This window comes from Prionailurus bengalensis, chromosome C1, assembly GCF_016509475.1.
Source record: "Prionailurus bengalensis isolate Pbe53 chromosome C1, Fcat_Pben_1.1_paternal_pri, whole genome shotgun sequence".
In the NCBI taxonomy this organism is placed as follows: domain Eukaryota; kingdom Metazoa; phylum Chordata; class Mammalia; order Carnivora; family Felidae; genus Prionailurus; species Prionailurus bengalensis.
In genome coordinates this window covers 106,040,908-106,063,244 of record NC_057345.1, presented here as the reverse complement: position 1 = coordinate 106,063,244, position 22,337 = coordinate 106,040,908, and the positions used below count along the sequence as shown (strand labels likewise).

Genomic DNA, 22,337 nt, shown 5'->3' with positions numbered 1-22,337 from the left:
CTCTGAATAGAAGGATTAGGAAACAAGACAGTGTCTAGGAACTTTTTGCATTTTTACCCTTAAGTAATGTTTGAAAAACATTTTTACAATGTGCCTTTTTTACTTTCATAATAATAATTTTAAAACATCAACTCAAAAAAACACATATGGATCCCAACACACACCCACACCCACTTTGTAGATTTTAAACACTGGAAAGGGTCTAGACAATAAAACTTCACAGACCACTTAGATCTGTAAGCTGCCAGTTTAAGTTGAGTGAAAGGAATGTTTAAGGACATCAGATTAACAGAGATGATATGAATAATAAAACCAGACAGACCCAAATTATGTGGGTTTCAACTCCCTGAGTGTACACGCCAAGGACTATCTAGCCATTGAGACTGGAAATACTCTACTGACCAATGGCTAAGCTGCTTTCTCCCCTGAACAGCATTCACACTGGCTGTGACTTTGCCTTGGGTGACTCTTTTTTTTTTTTTCTTCCACAGATAATTCACTTCTGACTGATGCAATTTTTTCTCATATAGGTTACTGTAGAAAGTCAGGTAATAGTCAAACCTGTGACTCTCTAGTGACTGCATATTGATGCTCTCATCAATCATGTGTTCACCTTGCTTTTTTTTTTTTTTTTTTTTTTAAGGGGTGGGGGAAAGGTTACTATCTGATTTCCATGGGGGAATACATGGTAGCCTTCCAGTACTGACATCAATTGTGTGGGGTTTTTTAAAATTTTTTAATGTTTATTTATTTTTGAGAGAGAGAGAGAGAGAGAGAGAGAGAGAGAGAGAGAGAGAATCTGAAGCAGGCTCTGGGCTCTGAGCTGTCAGCACAGAGCCTGATATGGGGCTTGAACTCATGAACCAAGAAATCATGACCTGAGCTGAAGTTGGATGCTTAACTGACTGAGCCACCCAGGAGCCCCTAATACTGACATCAATCTTAATCTGCTTTCATTTTACCCTGACCTGCACCTTGTCCTGAATTTCTTTTTATCAAATCAGTGTACAAATCACCTTTCTCTCTCCCTCTCTTGCTCTCTCCCCTTAGTTTATCCAATATAGCACACTCTGTTCTGGTGAAGGCATAGTCTAGTATCTCCATTTCAAAGCTTTGGTTCCCCTGCCTCAATTTTCAAATAACCCTGGGAACTTACTCAGGCCAAGGAGAGGGCAGTTCTGTTTCAAGGAGTCAGAAAACAGAAACGACTATCAAGTCTCTGGTAACAGTGCATGACTGTTTATTTATCCATACCATTTGGTATTGCTGCTAAAGTCTGGTTCAGCATTGTCCCATGAATACATGTCTCCTCTGAAGGGACTGCATGCTGGTCCAAGTTCCTGCACAAGCCCAAGTGATGCCCCACACTTAGCTTCCAAGGTTATGGCTGTCTTAGTTCACATCCACATGCTAAGTCACTGTTACCTAGAACATTTGGCCAGTATAGACCTAAGAGTTTTCACTATCACTATCTCTATCACTTACTGGGCCAGACTCAGACTCTTCAAGACAAATCCTCTTCAGCAAAACCTGTGTTGAGCATTGATCCATGGCCTAGATGCCCTCTCTCCTTCTAGTGAATTCTCTTATGCCTGCCAGTTGACGATGGTCTACCAAATTGCCCTAACTTCAGACTTTGGAGAGTACAGATTATAATTTCCTTCCTTCCTTCCTTCCTTCCTTCCTTCCTTCCTTCCTTCCTTCCTTCCTTCCTTCCTTTCCTTTCCTTTCCTTTGTTTCTTTCTGAGAGAGCACAAATGGTGGAGGGAAAGAGAGAATCTTGAGCAGGTTCTTTGGGGCTCCGTCTCACAAACTGTGAGATCATGACCTGAGCTGAAATCAAGAGTCAGACTCTTAACTAACTGAGCCACCCAGGAGTGCCTTTTCTGTTTTCTTTTAAAAGATTCTTGGATTGATCATGATAACTACCACCATCATCGTTGTGTATTACATATGAGTTTCCTGTGATTGCCATAACCAATTACCATAGACCCGTTGGCTTAAAACAACAGGAATTTATTCTCTTACAGTTCTAGAGGCTAGCAATCCAAAAGCAAGGTGTTGGCAGGGCTGTGCTCCCTCCAAAGGCTCTGATGAGAATCTTCCCTTGCCTCTTCCAGCTTCTGTTGGTTCCAGCCAAGTGTTCTTTTGTTTGTGGCTGCATGACTCCAATCTCTGCCTCTGTCTTCACAGGGCCTTTTCCTCTGTCTCTCTGTATCTTCTCGTCTGTCTTTTACAAAGGACATTTGTCATTGGACTTAGGGCTCACCCAGCTAATCCAGGAAGAATTCATCTTGAGATTCTTAATTATATCTGCAAAGATCCTTTTGCCAAATATGTGAAAACATTCATAGGTTTCCAGGGGAAGACATGGACGTATCTTTTGGAGGGCCCCTTTCAATCTACTAGATATTATTTTATAAATGAGGAAATGTGGGGTTGAGAAAGAGTAAGGGATTCCCTGAAGACAAATTGCTCCCCCTCTACCACACAGCTCTGCCCACTTGAGAAGGGTAGCAGATTTTTTTAAAACCTCACACACTAAAAAGGTCCTGTTAGACTCTTATCAAAGAACAATTGGTTCCTGCTGGCCTTATATTTGCATAACCAGAGGGATCTTCTAGGACCACCTCTAGGAATTCTGGTTTTAGGTGGGCCTTCCAAGCATTATTTTTTTAATTTTTATTTATTTATTTTGAGAGAGAGAGTGTATGAGCAGGGAAGAGGCAGAGAGAGAGGGAGACAGAGAACCCCCAAGCAGGCTCCATGCTATCAGCACAGAACCTGATGTGGGGCTCGAGCCCACGAACACAATATCATGACCCGAGCCAAAATCAAGAGTCAGGCGCTCTACCGATAGAGCCACCCAGGTGCCCCAGCATTATTATATTGTATTGCATTACATCAAAAATTATGTCCAACTATCTTAAGGACATTTGATACTGGAGAATTGAAACCCATGGCCTTATTTTAATCAATGAGTTCAACCTGTCTCTGTCCCACTTTGTAACCATTTCCCTGAATAGGAATATAAACTGGCTTGTGTTTCATCCTTTTTATTATTCTCAACTCACCCTCCTGTGCCTATTGTGGAATGCCAGAGTGAGAAGGCTGACACACAGAGAGGGGAACCAATATGAAGTCCAGATCATAAACACCTGTATAGAAGATTTAATATCTCCCCTGAGGAGGAGTCTGTCAGGCTTTTTCATAGTTCAGCTCAGCGACGGTTCTGCTGTTGTGGAGCTGGCCTCATAGGGGTTCTTCACCAACTTGGCACACCGAAAAATCATCACGATTAGGAACAGAAACAGAAGAACAACAAAGGCGATGGCAAAGCCTTTGTCTACATCAATACTGCTGGACAGGCTTGAATCATCCATGGGAAACACACTTCTTTACCCTTGTACAGCAGTAGCTACCTCCTCAGGTATCTTCAGGTTTGTCATATTCCTAGACAAAAGAGGATAAAACAAGTTGATTGGTTTGTATGTGTATGTGTGTGTTTTCTTAATAACATGTCAAAACCAAAGGAGATTTGCAAAAAAAAAAAAAAAAAAAAAAAAAAAGCGAGGCTTATTTAAGAAGCACTTATGAAATTGATAAAGTTAGTATGGGTGATGTTCAAAATATATACACATAAAAGCATAAAACCTCTGGAAAAATACTCCAAGGCAAAACATGAGCAAACATGTATAGCTCAGAAATCAACTAGAGCTTCCTTGGCTGGTAAGAACCAGGGAAAGCTACCTTGAACAGCCCAATTCTGTGTTACATCCAAATCTTTCTTTAAGATTTTTTTTCTTCCAAATTCTAAGAGTACATATTGTAACTAATTTGTTCTGGAGTCTTAACTTACTGGGTATGAACATAAAATTATTTTATTTTTTCTAATTACTATGTTTAACTGTGCTGTCATTCCCATTGTTTTTACAAAATATGTTTATTTATTTTGAGAGAGAGAGAGAGAGAGTGTGAGAGAGAGCAGGAGATTGGCAGAGAGAGAGAAGGAGAGAGCTAATCCCAAGCAGGATCTGCGTTGACCCACAGAGACTGACGTGGGGCTTGATTCCACGAGCTGTGAGATCATGACCTGACCCACAATCAAGAGGCGGACATTTAACTGACTGACCCACTCAGGTGCCCCTGTCATTCCCATCTTTTAATGAAAAATGAAGTACATCCCAGAAGGGATCAATTTTGGTTATTAAAACTTAGTCCACCAAATCAACACTGAAAGGAAGAAAACCAGAAAACTCCCACTTCCCGATTTCAAAACTCACTGTAAAGTTACCGTTATTAAGACAGTGTGGCACTAGCCCAAGGATAGACATATAGTTAGGTGGGATAGATTTGGAAGTCTAGAAATAAACTCATATATCTATTGTCAACTGATTTTTGACAAGGATGCCAACACCATTCAGTGAGGAAAGAAAACATTGTGCTGGGACAACAGGACAGCCACATGCAAAAGAATGAAGTTGAACCCTTACTTCACACCATATATAAAAACTACCTCAAAATAGATCAAAGACCTAACTCTACAAAGCTCTTAAAAGAAAACAAAAGAGTAGATCTTCATAACCTTGGATTTGGCAAAGAATTTTTAGCTATTACATCAAAAGCACAAGCAACAGCAGAGAAAAATAGATAAGTTGGAATTTGTCAAAATTTAAGACTTTTTCAAGTGTCTGTCAACAGATGAATGGATAAAGATGTGGTGTATATATGTACATAAAATGGGATTTTACTCAGCCACAGAAAGGATGAGACCTCGCTGTTTATGACAACATGGGTGGACCTAGAGGGTATTATTCCAAGTGAAATAAGTCAGACAAAGACAAACAACGTATGATTTGTTATGTGTGGGCTCTAAAACAACAACAACAACAACAAAAACCCCAAAAACAACCTAAAAAACAAAGAATTAAACAAATAAAAAGCAGAAATATATCCATAAATATAGAATACAAACTAATGGTTACCAGAGGGGAGGGATGTGGGGTATGGGCAAAATGGATGAAGGGGAGTGGGAGGTACAGGCTTCTAATTATGGAATGACTAAGTCATAAGGATAAAAGGGACAGCATAGGGAGTATAATCAGTGGTATTGTAATAGCATTTATGGTGACAGGTGGTAGCTATACTTGTGGTTAGCAAAGCACTAGCATATAAATTTGTCAAATCACTAACCGTTGTATACCTGAAATTAATGTAACATTGTAACATTGTGTATCAACTATACTTCAGTTAAAAAAAAAAAAGAAAAACATTTAGGGGCACCTGGGGAGCTCAGTCACTTGAGCGACCAACTCTTGGTTTTGGCTTGACTCTTATCATGCTCTCATGGTTGATGAGATTGAGCCCCAAGTCTGGCTCTGCGCTGACAATGCAGAGCCTGCTGGGGATTCTCTCTCCCTCCCTCTCTGCCCCTCCCCCACTCATGCTCTCTTTCTCTCAAAATAAATAGATTTGAAAAAAAAATGTTTAGAACTTCTGTTCTTCAAAGGACACTATCAAGAACGTGAAAAGACAACCCAAAGAATGGGAGAAAATATTTGCAAGTCATATATCCGATAAGGGACTTCTACCTAGAATATATAAAGAATTCTTATAACTAAATAATGGGAATACAAATAACCTAATTAAAAATTGGGCACAGGGGGGCTCCTGGGTGGCTTAGTCAGTTAAGTGTCCGACTCTTGATTTCGGGTCAGTTCATGATCTCACAGTTAGTGAGTTTGAGCCCTGTGCTGACAGCACAGAGCCTGCTTGGGATTCTCTCTTTCCCTCTCTCTCTGCCCCTCCCCTGCTTGCACTCTTTCTCTCTCTTTCTCTCTCTCTCAAAATAAATAAACTTTTTAAAAAACTGGGCAAAGGATCTGAATAGACATTTCTCTAAGGGAGTTATACAAATGGCCAATAAGCAGATGAAAAGATGCTGAACATCACTAATCATGGGGAGTTATCAATCAACAGGCATAAAATTGTAGTTAAGCAAGATGAACCAGCTCTAGAGATCTGCTGTACTACATTGTATGAGTAGTAATGATAATGTATCGCACACTAAAAAATTTGTTAAGAGGGTAAATCCCGTTATGTGCTCTTACTATGATAAAATGAAAGAAAGAAGTTGGCTGAAGCAGGCTGTAGCAACAGAAAAGAAGGCAGAATTGGGGCCCCTGGGTGGCTCAGTCAGTTGAGCGTCCAACTCAGGTCACGATCGCATGATTTGTGAAATGGAGCCCCTCGATGGGGCTGACAGGGTAGAGCCCACTCTGGATTCTCTCTCAGCTCCTACCCCACAGGCGTGCATGCACTCTGTCTCTCTCTCTGTCTCTCTCTCAAAATAAATAAATAAACTTAAAAAAAACTTTAAAATAAAAGAAGGCAGAATTGAGATTGATCAAGGAGAATTTTTTTTTTTCCTGAGGGCCAGATAATGACCCCATAGATAGGGACCAACCCCGGGCATCATTGGAAAGAGGATCTAGCCTGAAAGGGATTCCCGCTGGAAGGAAGTTACCTTAACAGAAAGTGGTCGGAGGTAGACTTGGATTCAGTGCTGTAAAGCCAGTGGAGGGACATTGATTCTGAGGGATCTGCAGTTAGATAACCCTAGTGAGGGAACTTCTGAGTAACCCATGAGAAGTACATCATGAAAGAAAGAACCCTGAACATCCTCCAAGCCTAGAGAGAAAGAAAATGCAAACAGATTTGTTTTGAAAAAAAAAAAAAATGGTTTAGTGAATCTTTTGGGAACACAGAGAGAATGCTTGTTTCATAAAAGATTAGTTTGGGACAGCTGGGAACTAAGCAGCTCTGGGAAACAATATCAGTAATTGTCTTCACGATGGGCAGACTTGTACCTTTGGCAGAGAATTGTAAGGAAGTGGTTTTGAGACTGAGGATAAAAGATGGGGCACCTGGGTGGCTCAGTCTGAGTGTCCAACTCTTGGTTTCTGCTCAGGTCATGATCTCATGGTTATGTGAGTTCAAACCCCACGCTGACAGCGTGGAGCCTGCTTGGGATTCTCTCTCTCCTTCTCTCTCTGCCCCTCCCAACCCCCCCCCAAAATAAACTTAGAGAAAATGCTTATAAAAAAAAGACTGAGGATAAGAGAAAAACTAGTCTGGGGCTCCTCCTGGCAGCTGGAAATGTGGGAAAATTGGTAGATATTTGTATTCCCCTTAATATCTCATGTACATATATATCACATTATTGATTTCCTCACCTTTCTACAGTGCTTTTCAGAGCAGGGTCATGTGGAACTCTTGTGTTCCACATTTCAGTAGCTTCTTACTCCCTATATCTATTAATATGCTTTTGGGCCTACTTCCAAAATTCTCTCTCAAGTCAACTATTTCTTTCTTTCTTTCTTTCTTTCTTTCTTTCTTTCTTTCTTTCTTTCTTTCTTTCTTTCTTTCTTTCTTTCTCAAGTCCCTTTATTCCCATGGTCATCACTGTACTCTAGGTCATCAAATACCAGACTCCTGCAAATACTCTCCGAATCCCTGAAAATACTTGTGTTCCCTTCCAAACCACAAAGTGGTCTTTAATAAATGGAAATCCATCAGTCTTCTGATTAAAATCTGTCACCAGCTGCCTACAGTCTTCAAACTTTTTAATGGGGTTCCAAGGCTCTCCATAATTTGATCTAACCTTGTTTCTTGCCACTCTCTCCTTCGTACTTTGTGACCCAGAAATGCTGGACTTCTCACAGTTCCGTGACTTTTGCATGATCCTCCTTTGCCTCTAAGCCTTGTCATTAATATTCTCTTTGTATTATTTCCATCCTTCTATATTCAACTTTTAGGTTTTAGATTAAATGTTAATTTTCCAGGGAGATATTCTAGTAATATTCACTATGGTTTACTACGATTACTTCAGAGTCTGTCTTCTGTGACAAAATAGTAATCCGACCTGAAAGTAGGATTTGTTTGTTTTTTATACTAAAAGTTTGGGATATATTGGCTATTCAATAAATGTCTGTTCAATGAGTGGATGTAGTACTACACTCTGCTAAAGTGGGCACGTAAAAAATGCTGAACAAATGAATGACTTTGAGAACGTGGCATTGAGTTAAGACAGGAAAAGACTATTGGTGATCTCAAAGAAAATAGTGTCAGCAGAGTGGTAAAGAAGTAATCCAGCCTTCGGTGGATTAAGCAGGAAAGGGCAGTGAGGAAATGAAGACACTAAGATTTTACATCATTTATGAGGAGTTCAACTGGGAAAGAAAGAAGAGAAGTAGAATAGCTAAAAGCCTACTGCAGAATCAGGCAAAGGATTCCTTTTCAAAGACGGAATGAAAAGGTATCAGGTAGGATGCATTTGGTGCGAGTGACAAAAAGTTCACGTGAGTGATATTAAACAATACATGGAATTTATTAACTTATGAGGCTGAAGTCCAGAGTAAAGTTAACTTTAGTTATGGTTGGATCCAGAGATTCAAGGTGTTACCAGGGTTCTGCCTTGATATGTCTATTATATTTCACAGTCCCACCTTTCTTCTATGTTGAGTTTATACACAGGCTGATTTCCTATAGTAGCAAGAATGGCCCCAATAAATCCAGACCTCTTATATTCCCTCTTCACATTCTCTCTTCCTCCCCAAGTCCAGAGGAAGAAAGAATACTTTTATATCACTAAAGATTCTTTGTTGCAAGCAACAGAAACAATGTCCCTCACCTGAGCAAAAAAAAAAAAAAAAGTATTTATTGCAAGGAGGAAGAGGCTAGTCAGCTTCCAGAATGAAGTAGAATTGGTCTTATAAAATAGGCAGAAATGAGGGGCGCCTGGGTGGCTCAGTCGGCGTCCGACTTTGGCTCAGGTCATGATCTCACAGTCTGTGAGTTCGAGCTCTGCGTCGGGCTCTATGCTGACAGCTCAGAGCCTGGAGCCTGCTTCTGATTCTGTGTCTCCCTCTCTCTCTGCCCCTCCCCCATTCATGCTCTGTCTCTCTCTGTGTCAGCAATAAATAAACATAAAAATTAAAAAAAAAACAGGCAGAAACTAAGGGAAACGGGGCATTGGGAACCAACCACAGTCATGTTCAGCACAGGAGAAGTCTGGTTAGGGCACTGCTGGCACTGGATGATTTTGTTGGGCACCGAGGCTACCATCATTGGATACGCCCACTTCTGCCCTGCCTGAATTATAAATTGTGTCATCTTTGTGTCACTCGACATTCCAGTCCCTGGCCCCTGTGCAAGGATGACACACAAATTCATGAAGCCTTCCATCCCCCCCCCCCTTTTTTTCTTTTCCTTTATTTGAGAGAGAGAGAGAGAGAGAGACAGAGACAGAGAGAGAGAACATGTGAGTGGGGAGAGGGGAAGTAGGAGAGAAGGAGGGAATGTTAAACAGGCTCCACGCTCAGCATGGAGCCCGACATGGGGCTTGACCTGAGCTGAAATCATGACCTGAGCTGAAATCAAGAGTTAAATACTCAACTGACTAAGCCACCCAGGGAATGCCCTGAAGCATTCCATATTTTTTTTTTCAACGTTTATTTATTTTTGGGACAGAGAGAGACAGAGCATGAACAGGGGAGGGACAGAGAGAGAGGGAGACACAGAATCGGAAACAGGCTCCAGGCTCTGAGCCATCAGCCCAGAGCCCGACGCGGGGCTCAAACTCACGGACCGCGAGATCGTGACCTGGCTGAAGTCGGACGCTTAACCAACTGCGCCACCCAGGCGCCCCAAGCATTCCATATTTTTAAGTAACTGGAATTTAAATAAAAATTTGGGAGGAAAAACAAATCAAAATGAGCCTTGAAAGTCAACATAAAGAATTCGAATTTTCTTTTCCAGGCATGGGGGAACCATTGAAGGATTTAGAACAGATAAGTGAGAGCAGGGGCCATATCTTACTGTACCTCCCACTGACCCTAACTGGAATGTAAGCTCTAAGCCTTAGTCTGTGTCCCATTAGTGACATAGCTTCAGTGCCTATGGCAGGGCTGGCACATTGTAGGTGTTTAGTATACCTACATAAATGAATTAGTATCTATATCAGTGCCAGGAATATACAATTCAGTGCCAGGGCATATACAATTCATGCTTGTTGAAGGAAGGAAGGTAAATCATCAAAGCCATGCTCTAAAAAGATAGCTGGCAACAGTATATAAAAGATATTGGAGACAGCAAATAGACACCATAGGGTGGAAAATAATTAGAAGGAGTTGTAACAGTCTTAGCAAGAGGCAAGAAAAGTATAAACTAGGATAACATAGTAACAAAAAGGAAGGAATGGATGAGAAAGGATTTGACATGACTTATACATTAAATGAACATATGGGAGGAAGAAGAAGTGATAAAGATGACCTGGGGTTTGACTTTGGATGGCTGAAAGAAAAATGCTGCCATTAATAGAACAATTTATTTTAGGAATTAGAAGATATTCAAAGGGAATATGATGAGTTCAGTTTGGAGTAGGTTGAATTTAAAGGCACTGGTGTGATATGCTCAAGAGGCAGAAATGTGGGACTGAAGTTTAGGAGTAAAGAAGAGCAAGATCTTTAGAACTGAGTCACCCAAATGCAGGGTAGTTGAAATCATAGAAGTAGATGAGATGGCCAAAGGAGAATTTGAAACAAGGGAATGTCTGCTTCTACGGTGGAGGAAAGAGAGCTAGAAACCACAGATGGAATAGTTATAGTAGGAACACCTGAAGAGTGGAGAGTCATGAAATTGAAGCGATGAGATAATTCAAGGAAGTGTGTTACCAAGAGCCTCAAATATTGCAGAGGGATGGAAAACGTTCAGCATTTGGAAAGTCATCTCTGATTTTCCTCCTTATCTCATTGAATCTGAATTTCTGAATTTTTTTTATTTTTATTTTTTTCAATGTTTATTTATTTTGGGAGAGAGAGAGAGAGAGAGAGAGAGAGAGAGAGAGAGAATCTGAAGCAGGCTCCAGGCTCCGAGCTGTCAGCACAGAGCCCGACGGAGAGCTCAAACTCATGAACTGTGAGATCATGACCTGAGCCAAAGTCAGACGCTCAACCAGCTGAGCCACCCAGGCGCCCCTTGAATTTCTGAACTTTGAATCAAAGGTCTCTAGTTCACTTACTCAAACTTCTCACTCACAGATGCTAAATTCCAATAAGCTAATTTTGATCCTGTTAGGCTGATACCTTTCCTCCCTCCACCTCAAGAAGTAAAATACAGGGGCGCCTGGGTGGCTCAGTAGGTTAAGCGGCCGACTTCGGCTCAGGTCATGATATCGCAGTTCGTGAGTTCGAGCCCCGCGTCAGGCTCTGTGCTGACAGCTCAGAGCCTGGAGCCTGTTTCAGATTCTGTGTCTCCCTCTCTCTGACCCTCCCCTGTTCATGCCCTGTCTCTCCCTGTCTCAAAAATAAATTAAAAAAAAAAAACGTTAAAAAAAAAAAGTAAAATACATTCTTATTAAAAAAGGAAAAGGAAAGAAAAAGGCTGATGTTGTTTTGGTTCCAAGTATGCCATGCATGCTCTTGGCTCTTATTTTCATATTCAGGGATCGTATCTAGGTTTTATAAGGCCTGAAGTTTAAACAAGTTGGAGGTTTCTCTTAAAAAAAAAAAGCAAGATTTTGAATACAAAATTATGTAAAAAGTTTTTTAGAATGCAAAAAAAAAAATCACAAATTATTGCAGCCTTGGATATTCAGTTTCCTTTCCTCTAAGACCTCTTAGGCAGGGGTGCCTGGGTGGGTTGAGCATCAGACTTTTGATTTCAGCTCAGGTCATGATCCCAATATTGTGGGATTGAGCCCTGTGTCAAGCTCTGTACTGAGCATGGGTCCTGCTTGAGATTCTCTCTCTATCCCTCTGCCCATTTCTCCAGCTCCTCTCTCTTGAAAAGAAAAAGTCTTTAAGACCTTTTAGGTAAAGTCACTTTTCTTGACAGATAAATACAAAACCTTTTTTCCATGTCCTAGAATTTTTAAAGTGGTTCTTAAGGTTCCTGTTTTATTTGAGATGAGCAGCAGAACTGCTCAGGACTAGAATAGGGAAAAGGAGATAGGGCAGGAATCTATCGGTTTATGTAAAGTTTGGTACTGCTAAAGTAGGACACACAACAACAGCAGTTACAAATCTGTATCGGATGTTAGTTCCACTTTCACTTGATACTTCCCCGAAAGATTAATCCCCTCTTCCTTTCCTATGTTGCCTTCTCAAATCACTTCATTTCCCCCATCTGTTGCCCTGTATTTCTTAAAGATAAATATACAAAAACCAAAACAAGACGACAACAAAAACAACCTAAAAAGACCCAGCTTTTCTGTCCGGGCCATAAGTTTACTCTAAAGGGAGAGGTGATGATGAAGAAATACAATAATGACGCTCTCCTACTATAATCCCTAAAATCAAAGACATCCTCTAGACAATAGGACCCACAGGGGTTCCCCAAGCTTGTTTCAAAACAACGCTGTACCTTGTAAAGTTTCACTTTTGCATAAAAGCCCTCTACTTTTCCCTCAGTCATTTCCCTAGTACTTCCCAAGTTTGCAGAGAAGCTCTACAAAACTCAGAAGGATTGTTGTAATTATTCCCATAAAAACTTCACTAGAAAGACAATACAGATAGTTATTTACCTCTTGAGAGAGTGATAGCCAAGGCTGGCTGTTGGCAGGGCAGTCTCTTCCTGCTCAAGCACATCTCTTGGCAGCCTCTCCCCCTTTTATCAACGCCCTCTTACGAAAGGAGAGTGATTGGTAGCTCTGTCCCTTCCCCACTCCCACGCTGAACTCAGAAGCTTCATGAATAGTTCAACTAAAACATGATCAAGTTTCAGACACTCCCATAGTGAGTGAGAAAATGATCCACTAGATTAAATTGGAGCCCAGGTCAGTAGAAGAATATTTCCACAACTCTCCAAGGGCTGGGGCAGCCAAGGTTAATAGCTCAAGTAATACCTTGTAAGTGGATCACATGGGTGGTAGAAGATGGGTCAGGAGCCAGCTTTTTGGTCTCTGCAACGGTTCTCTGGACTAGCGGTGACATGTGGGACATTGTTAGAAATGCAAATTCTTGGACCCTCATCCATGCCTTAATGAATCAGAAACTTTAACCAGCCCTTCTAGGGGGACTGTAATGTATGCTCAAGTTTGGGAACTATTTACCAACAAGATCAGTTGAAGCTCAAACATCTGCTTTTTCTCAAAAAGAATTTACTTAGAACATTTGAATCAGAAAAGTCTAAACTATTTTACTTAGTATTAGGTATTACATGTGTTCATATATAGCGAAATTTACTATTTCCTCTAAGGTTTTATTTGGTTCATCAAAAAACTTTTAGGGGTGCCTGGGTGGCTCAGTCGGTTAAGACCCTAACTCTTGGTTTCAGCTCAGATCATGATCTCCTGGTACCTGCGTGGGGCTCGGCGTGACAGAGCAGAGCCTGCTTGGGATTCTCCGTCTCCCTGTGTCTCTGCCCCTCCCCAACTTGTGCTGCCTCGGTCTCTCTCTCTCAAAAACAACAACAACAACAAAACAAACAAAAACACGTTTATAGGGTGTATGTATGTGTGTGCATGCACGCTCTCGTGCAAACTTGTCTATCCGTATTTACATATGCTTATAAATATACAGAATATTTCTGGAGAGAATTATTCTGTGGCTTCAAGATGAGAAATTGGGTGGTTTATATTGTACCATGTACATATTATCTACTCAAAAAATTGTTTTGAGTATTAGATAAATTTTCAAAATATTATCAACCTTTAGAAAAGTAACTCTTCTGGAAGAGGTGCTGTATTTAATAAATTTTTCTAAATGCCAATAATGTGTCAGTCATTTGCTAGATGCTGGGGACAGAACGGAGAATGAGGTATGGTCCCAGCTCTCACTTTTATTTTTCCAAATAATATGTAGCAATTTAAATTCTAAATGTAGCAATTAAAAATATTTTCAGTTTCCAAATTCCAAATGTAGCAATTTAAAAATATTTGGTGGGGGGGATCTGGGTGGTTTAGTCGGTTCAGAGTCGGACTTTAGCTCAGGTCACCATCTCAAAATTTGTGAGTTCGAGTCCCGCATCAGGCTCTGTGCTGACAGCTCAGAGCTGGGAGCCTGCTTTGGATTCTTTGTCTCCCTCTCTCTCTCTGCCCTTCCCCCACTTGCACTCTTGTCTCTGTCTCTCTCTCTCAAAAATAAATAAACATTTAAAAATATTATTGAAGAAAATAATCTGTCACTAATTCTTGGAGAAAAATAAAATAAAATAATTTTCTGTTTCCAAATTTCTCTTGCCCCTGACCATACAATCACAAATTGTGTGGGAGAGGTGAGGGTACTACCTCTCAGTTTTCAGGGTAGGAAAAACTAAAGTCTGAAACAAAACCAGGCTTTGCTGCTCATTATGATAGCTACCATTGTTTAGTGATGGAACTTAAAACAAAATTGCTGCATATTTCTGTTTTTTTTATAATTATAGATGTCCTTCAAACATTACAGAAATATGTACCAAAAGATAGAAATCTCCTATTAATCCTATGCTCCAGAGACAAACTATTAATAGTTTAGTGGATTTTTCCAGCTTTAATTTCTATATTTATTATAATTATTATCATTTACAAGATAATGCTCATTTTATGCTTTTTTCCCCATTTAATAATATACCTTGGACATCTTTCTATTTTAATACATTTAGATCAACTTAATTCATTTTAATGGCTGCTAAGTATGTAGGTACTCCATTACATACATATCCCTGATTTTTTTTCACTATTAGTGGGCATTTGGGTTGTTTCAGATGTCTTTTTTTTTTTAAATTATTTTTACACTTACTTATTTTTGAGAGACAGAGCACAAGTGGGGGAGGGGCAGAGAGAGAGGGAGACAGAATTCAAAGCAGGTTCCAGGTTCTGAGCTGTCAGCACAGAGCTGGGCAAGGGGCTTGAACTCACAAACCGTGAGATCATGACCTGAGCCAAAGTTGGTTGCTCAACCAACTGAGCCACCCAGAAGCCCCTCAATTTTTTTTTTAATTTTTTTTCAACGTTTATTTATTTTTGGGACAGAGAGAGACAGAGCATGAACGGGGAGGGGCAGAGAGAGAGGGAGACACAGAATCGGAAACAGGCTCCAGGCTCTGAGCCATCAGCCCAGAGCCCGATGCGGGGCTCGAACTCACTGACCGCAAGATCGTGACCTGGCTGAAGTCGGACGCTTAACCGACTGCGCCACCCAGGCGCCCCAGCCCCTCAAATTTCTTAGCAACATTGCAATGGGTATCCTTGCACATATTTTTCTGAGCACTTGTGGAAATGTTTTTGTGAGATAAATTCCTCAAAATGGTAAAAATATAAATGCTAGGTTGTAGGATATGAATATTTAGAATACTAACAGGTATTGCCAAGTCACACACTAGAAAGGTTATTGTAATATACAAAATAGGTATGAAAGTGTTTATTTTTCCAGTGTCACCAATATAGGTTACTTTCAATCTTTGAAATATTCGTCCAGCTAACAGGCAAAAACAACATCTCAGTTTTTAAAAACTTGTATTTCTCTGGGGCGCCTGGACGGCTCAGTCAGTTAAGCATTTGACTTTGGCTCAGGTCATGATCTCGCGGTTTGTGGGTTTGAGCCCTGCGTTGGGGTCTTCACTGACAGCTCAGAGCCTGGAGCCTGCTTTGGATTCTGTGTCTCCCTTTCTCTCTGCCCTTCCCCTGCTTGTCCTCTCATTCTCTCTCACTCAGAAATAAAACAACAACAATAAAACAAAAACATAAAAAAAAAAAAAACCCTTGCAGTTCCCTCATTAGTATGGTATTTGAATTTTTGTTTGTACATCACTTTCAGATATCCTGTACCTATCCTTTCTCTTCTTGTCATTGGGCTATTCCTCTCTTATTCATTGATTTAAAGGTTATATATATACATAAACACACACATACTGACAATATATTTTTACTTTTGTGATATATGTTCTCAGTTTCTATCCTTTGACACTCCCACTCCCTCACATTTGAAGGTGCTATCAACATCAGCTTCCAGAATTTAACCTTTCTGCTCAGCCCCATAACCTCTCTTAGCTTCTCTTGTTTCCCTGACCAGTCTCATCTCCTTCTGCAGCTCTAGAATCTCCCACCCCCAAGATACTGACCTAATTTGTCAACCTGTTCTCTAATCCTGGGTAAATTCCTCAGTTTACTTCCTTACCTCTGGCTTCTGATATTGGCAGACCAAGTAGTAACAATGCTCTGTAGTTTCATGAACATTTATGCCTTCTGACTTTAGGGTCTCAGAGAAGTAGACCATCACTTTATGTATACATTCTTAGTCATACACTTCCCCAAATTACCCACAGCTCTGTAGCTAGAACCAACAGCATTTCTACCTTTTGTTCTCAGCAGAAGTTTGACCTATTAACTCTTTGAGCATCAAAGCCACTGTGTATGAGTCAACACCTCTCTTTCTTCCACTTCAAAATGTTTACACATTTTCAGCAAAATGTGCCTTGGTTTTTTGAGAGTAATATGTCCATATGCGGCCTAACCTATCTGCTGGTCTCCTCCAGCACCAGGTCTTACTTGTTTTCTCAGGCATATATATTTTCTTCATCTTTAATTTGCAACGCTTTTCACAAGCTCAGTCTGTAGACATACTTTTCTATTTGTACTCTACATACCCATCCCAGCTACTATCTGATTACTTTGCCTTCGTTGCCTTTCTTTTTTTCTTTCTTTCTTTCTTTTCTTTCTTTCTTTCTTTCTTTCTTTCTTTCCACCCTTCCTTCCTTCTTTTCTTCCTTCCTCCCTTCCTTCAAGTTTTTATTTATTTGGAGAGATGGAGAGAGTGTGCACACACATAGAGGAGGGGGGGGGGAGAGAGAGAGAGAGAGAGAGAGAGAGAATCCCAAATAGGCTCAATACAGTCAGCACAGAGCCCAGAGTGGGGCTGGAACCCACGAACCGTGAGATCATGACCTGAGCCAAAATTAAGAGTTGGACGCTTAACCAACTGAGCCACCCAGGTGCCCCTTCATTGCCATATTTCTTAGTGTTTTTTTTAAATGTTTATTTTTTGAGAAAGTGTGAGTGGAAGAAGGGCAGAGAGAGAGGGAGACAGAGGATTAGAAACAGGCTCTGTGCTGACGGCAGCTTGGACTCACAAACGGTGAGACCATGACCTGAGCCCAAGTCGGATGCCCAATCGACTGAGTCACGAGGTGCCCCCATATTTCTTGAAAAGGTGTTGTATGCCAGCTATCTGACTACGTTTACTCACTTTCTGTACACTCTCACTCACTCAACTATGGTTTCTGCTGCATCTACTCTCCTTAGATTTGCTCATCCTCATCTCTGAACACGTGATGCTATTCCCCAAAATCTTTTATCTCGAAATTCCTTTTGCTTCATTGCCTTGCTTCTTCCAGATTGCCTCTTCCTTCTTCCATCGTCTGAAATAGGCATTTCTCTCTTTCTTTCTTTTTTTTCTTTCTATCCTTTAATTTCCAAAGCATGGCCATTCACGTTTGACTGCATAAATGGTGCATAAATATTCTCTTACAGTAGGTTGAGACATCTATGGTATCCCAATTATACAAAAACAGATGCAAAATAGTGTTAAACTTCCTTGTCTGAAATTATAAGACTAAGTGGGTGTGCATATATTTTTCAAAATTTTTAATGTTTACTTATTTTTGACAAAGAAAGACAGAGCATGAATGGGGGGGGGGCGGTGGGAAGGACGCAGAGAGACAGGGAGACATAGAATCCAAAGCAGGCTCCAGGCTCTGAGCTGTCAGCACAGAGCCTGACACGGGGCTCAAACTCACGGACCATGAGATCATGACCTGAGCCGAAGTTGGGTGCTTAACTGACTGAACCACCCAGGCGCCCCTGTGTGTGCATATATTTTTAAAATCCCTTTATTCCCATCCCATCCTTTCAGCTGAACTTTATTGATTACTCTTTGCCCTTCTTATGTTCCCCTATCTTGTGAAAGGCATCAATTATCCAGTCAGTCAAGCCAAATCTCCTTCCCATCCCCCTACCTCTAGTCATCAAGTGCTGAAAAGACATCTTCCTAAAATTTTCTGGAATGGATCTCTTCTCCATGAGAGTTCTCTTTGGCAAGTCCATTTCTTCATAACTCTGACATGTGAGATTTTAATTGCTCTGCCACAGTTTTCTTTTTAGTCCACAGTGACAGCTCCAAGTCTGTTTGCTTTTGTAGTTCTTGTATTATGGTCGTAGTCTTAAGGACAGTGGCACAAACACAGCTCTTAGTCTCTTTCTGCCCAACAGCTAATGGCTTAAAGCATGCATACAAAGTTTGATACTGAGACTTTATTGCTAATGATTCCGTTAAGAGTGTAACTGGATTTTTCTTGCTTGCTGACTCAGGATGATTAGTCTTGATTTCATATTCTGGTCTGTACTGAATGTAATCTGGATCAGAGTCAGCTTTCTGGAACATCAGTTTCATCTTGTTGACCTCTGCCTCCATCTTGAATAGTTGACATTCCTCAGACTGAAACAGGCATTTCTTGAGGCATTTTTTGTGTCCTTTAGCCTCTCTCTTTTAACTAAGGTGCTAGCATTCTATGAAACCACAGTGTCTTGCAGTTGGTGAAGTTTACATCTAGGTCCCAACCTCTCTTTTGGGCAGATGCCCTATGATTTCATATGCTTAATAAGCATTTTTACCTGGCTGTCCTACCAACCAATCCAACAAATAAATATGAACAGAACAAACCTGAACTTCCAGTTAGCCCCTATCTCTGTTATTGATATTATCCCAAATCCTTCTTTTGACGTCACAGCTTCCTTTCATTCCATACACGTACAGTTCCATGGCAAACCTTTTTGATTATTTGTCAAAAACGGTACTTGTGGCAATCACTGTCTTTTCAGTTTCATTGACCTGTGTCAGATCCTTGTAATTGCTGTCCTGGGTTTCTGCAGTAGCTACTTACCTAAGTGGATTTTCTGCCTGCAGTCTTCCCTGCCCCCCCCACCCCGCAAAAAAACCTGGATCAGTGTTCCTTAAAATTTTAACCTCCAGGAGTAGGGTTTCTGGATGAAAGATGAATGTTTAAAAACACATAAATATGTCCTATGCGACATTTGGAACATACTTTTACCAAAAAAAGTCACTTGTGGGGCATCTGGGTAGCTTGGTCAGTTAAGCATCGGACTTTGGCTCAGGTCATGATTTTGTGAGTTTGAGCCCCGCATGGAGCTCTGTGCTGACAGCTTGGAGCCTGGAGCCTGCTTTGGATTCTGTGTCTCCCTCGCTCTCTGCCCGTCTCCTGCTTGCACTCTGTCTCTCTTCTCTCTCTCAAAAATAGATAAAGTTAAAAAAAATTTTTAAGTCATTTGTCATTTATCTGAAGTTTAAATTGACTAGGCAACCTGTATTTTTATTTGCTAAATCTGGTAACTATATCTGGAGACACTAAAACTGGTGCATCTGCAGATCACCATTTTAAATAATTAAAAAAACTGCCTTGCCATCATTATCAAGGTAACAAAACAACTTGTAACAGGTAAAAAATTAATAATAGCAATAGTAACTTTAATATTGGTAAGCTGAAAACATGTGCAATAGGTCATTTTTTAAACAAATTTTTAACAGTGTTGATTTTTGAGAGAGAGAAGAAGAGAGCGTGTGTGCAAGCATGCGAGCGTGAGCGGAGAGGGGCAGAGAGAGAGGGAGACACAGAATCCAAAGTGAGTTCTGGGCTCTGAGCTGTCAGCACAGAGCCTGATGTGGGGCTTGAACTTGTGAACTGTGAGGTCATGACCTGAGCCAAAGTCAGACACCTAACCAACAGAGCCACCCAGGTGCCCCAGTTATTTCTTAATCAACTTCTTAATTTTCATTTCTACTAGAATTAGAAAATCTGAATTCACAGTGGGTTGTCAGATATTGCAATGAGTGGGGCTATCATCAGGTCATTCTGAATGAATGGTTTTTTATCTAACATGGACTTTGTATGATGTAGAGTTTCTTTTTAATTTTTTAAAAAAAAAAATTTTTTTTTTCAACGTTTATTTATTTTTGGGACAAAGAGAGACAGAGCATGAACGGGGGAGGGGCAGAGAGAGAGGGAGACACAGAATCGGAAACAGGCTCCAGGCTCTGAGCCATCAGCCCAGAGCCCGACATGGGGCTCGAACTCACGGACCGCGAGATCGTGACCTGGCTGAAGTCGGACGCTTAAGAGTTTCTTTTTAATTTTTTAAATGTTCATTCATTTTGAGAGAGAGAGAGTCAGACAGAGCATGAGTGGGGGAGTGGTCAAGAGAGAGGAAGACACAGAATCCAAAGCAGGCTCTAGGATCCGAGGTGTCAGCACAGAGCCCAACGTGGGGTTCAAAGTCAGGAACCGTGAGATCATGACCTGAGCCAGTTGGTTGCTTAACCAAGGTGCCCTGATGTAGGGTTTCTAACTGAAGGACATGTGTAGAAGGGCATACAGCATACCGCAACCTCAAAAGTGGAATGTTTCAATTTGGGAGAGAGCAGGAGTTGTATTTAGTTGTATGGGTTACATTCAACTTTGAAAAGTTTTTCTCCCCCCATTCAGTTGTGACATTTTGATGTGGTTAAAACATGTTCAATAATGTGTCATTCGTTTTTTTTTTTTCTCCAGTGAAGAAATAAAATTATCATATATTGGGAAATCATAAACTCTTGGTGGTCAGGCATTTGCACAACTGTCTGGTTTTCTTACAAAATCCTGATACTTTGTTCTTAAGATTAAAAGTCATGGCATTTTTAACTTGAAATCATAAATTCAAGTTAGTGAAAATACTGAAAATGGTTCTCAGATAAATCTACTTGGAAAAAATGCTTTTTGTTAGTATTATCTGTATAGTAGAAAAGGGATATTCTACTCCAGCCCTTGTGACAGCATCTTCGCCATTACTTGCCCCTTACTTTACTGAAGAAAAAAGTCTTCTAACATTTACCCATTTCTTTTTTTTTTTTTTTTTTTTAATTTTTTTCAACGTTTTTTATTTATTTTTGGGACAGAGAGAGACAGAGCATGAACGGGGGAGGGGCAGGGAGAGAGGGAGACACAGAATCGGAAACAGGGTCCAGGCTCCGAGCCGTCAGCCCGGAGCCCGACTCGGGGCTCGAACTCACGGACCGCGAGATCGCGACCTGGCTGAAGTCGGACGCTTAACCGACTGCGCCACCCAGGCGCCCCCATTTACCCATTTCTTTTCAAAGATTATGCTCACTGGATGCTATTTTACTATACTTACAGTTTTTACTAATTTGTTCTATACTTAAGCAGGCTCAGGAGAACTACTCCTTGGCTACCAACTGTTCCCTGAATAAAACAGAAAGTGGACTGACATTTTCTTTTTTGTAGAAATAATGGCCTTCCCTCACCCAAGGCTACAACTCTATCAGTGTTGATCCCAAGATATTTTTTCAGACTTTCTCACACCTCACAAAATAATTCTATTTTATTTTATTTTATTTTATTTACTCTTTTAATGTCTATTTATTTTTGAGAGAGACAGAGACAGAACGCGACTGGGTTGGGGCAGAGAGAGAGGGAGGCACATAATCTGAAGCAGGCTCCAGGCTCCGAGCTGTCAGCACACAGCCTGACGCAGGGCTCAAACTCATGAGCTGTGAGATAATGACCTGAGCCAAAGTCGGATGCTCAACCGATTAAGCCACCTGGGTGCCCCTTTATTTATTTATTTTTTAACGTTTATTCATTTTTTGAGAGACAGAGACAGAGCGTGAGTGAGGGAGGGGCAGAGAGGGAGGGAGACAGAATCCAAGCAAGCTCCAGGCTCTGAACTGCCAGCACAGAGCCCGATGTGGGGCTTGAACCCACAAACCGTGAGATCATGACCTGAGCCCAAGTCGGACGCTCAACCGACTGAGCCACCCAGCCGCCCCCAAAATAATTCCTTGTTAAATGAAAGTTTTTCTAAATGAAAAGGTCTTTTTCTGCAACTTCAATTTTTTTTTCTTTTTTACTGTGTCAGTGTTTTTATTTCTCTTAGCATTCTCCAGACCTACATATAAGCTTTTTACCTTTCAAAATATTACAAAAAAATTCAGTGGAAACTAAGAGTTTCTCCCATTTAGACTCCAATTTGTTGCCCTGGAACTAAGTATAGGTAATGGTTTTCTGTGCATCCTTTCAAAAGTTTTCTTTTTTCTTATATTTACTATGACATATACTTTAGCAATGTATAAAATATATATGATTTTTATTTTATTTTTAAACAAATTTTTATTTATTTTTTTAATTCCAGTATAGTTAACATACAGTGTTATTTCAGGTGTTCAATACAGTAATTCAACAATTCTATACATTACTCAGTGATCATCAGAGGAAGTGTACTCATTATCTCCTTC

General features: G+C 40.6%; 2 protein-coding genes across 5 annotated transcripts; both read right to left on the bottom strand.

Annotated features, from left to right (window-relative positions):
* Window positions 1–1,825: 1,825 nt before the first annotated feature.
* CTXND2 (cortexin domain containing 2) lies at window positions 1,826–12,712 on the bottom strand. 4 transcript variants are annotated; one of them, XR_006296764.1, is made up of 3 exons: window positions 12,584–12,710; window positions 3,159–3,453; window positions 1,826–2,230 (listed from the first exon to the last, which is right to left on the bottom strand). XR_006296764.1 is itself a non-coding variant. In XM_043576202.1 (3 exons), exon 3 carries the CDS (start codon window positions 3,381–3,383, stop codon window positions 3,216–3,218), a length of 168 nt encoding a protein of 55 aa, XP_043432137.1. In that variant the 5' UTR covers window positions 3,384–3,453; window positions 6,527–6,690; window positions 12,584–12,712; the 3' UTR covers window positions 3,041–3,215. The 4 variants fall into 4 exon arrangements, 2 of the variants coding, with proteins under 2 accessions (XP_043432137.1, XP_043432136.1); XR_006296765.1 differs by having other exon boundaries at window positions 1,826–2,226; XM_043576202.1 differs by lacking the exon at window positions 1,826–2,230 and adding an exon at window positions 6,527–6,690 and having other exon boundaries at window positions 3,041–3,453; window positions 12,584–12,712.
* A 5,356-nt stretch (window positions 12,713–18,068) lies between these two features.
* Window positions 18,069–18,446, bottom strand: LOC122479644 (spindle and kinetochore-associated protein 2-like). Its single transcript, XM_043573421.1, has one exon. The coding sequence runs from the start codon at window positions 18,444–18,446 to the stop codon at window positions 18,084–18,086; it is 363 nt and encodes a 120-aa protein (XP_043429356.1). The 3' UTR covers window positions 18,069–18,083.
* Between the last annotated feature and the right edge of the window lie 3,891 nt (window positions 18,447–22,337).

What these genes read in the sequence shown, in the direction of transcription:
- LOC122479644 (XM_043573421.1), bottom strand. Translation starts at nt 18,446, where the DNA reads ATGGAGGCAGAGGTCAACAAGATGAAACTGATGTTCCAGAAAGCTGAC.
- CTXND2 (XM_043576202.1), bottom strand. Translation starts at nt 3,383, where the DNA reads ATGGATGATTCAAGCCTGTCCAGCAGTATTGATGTAGACAAAGGCTTT.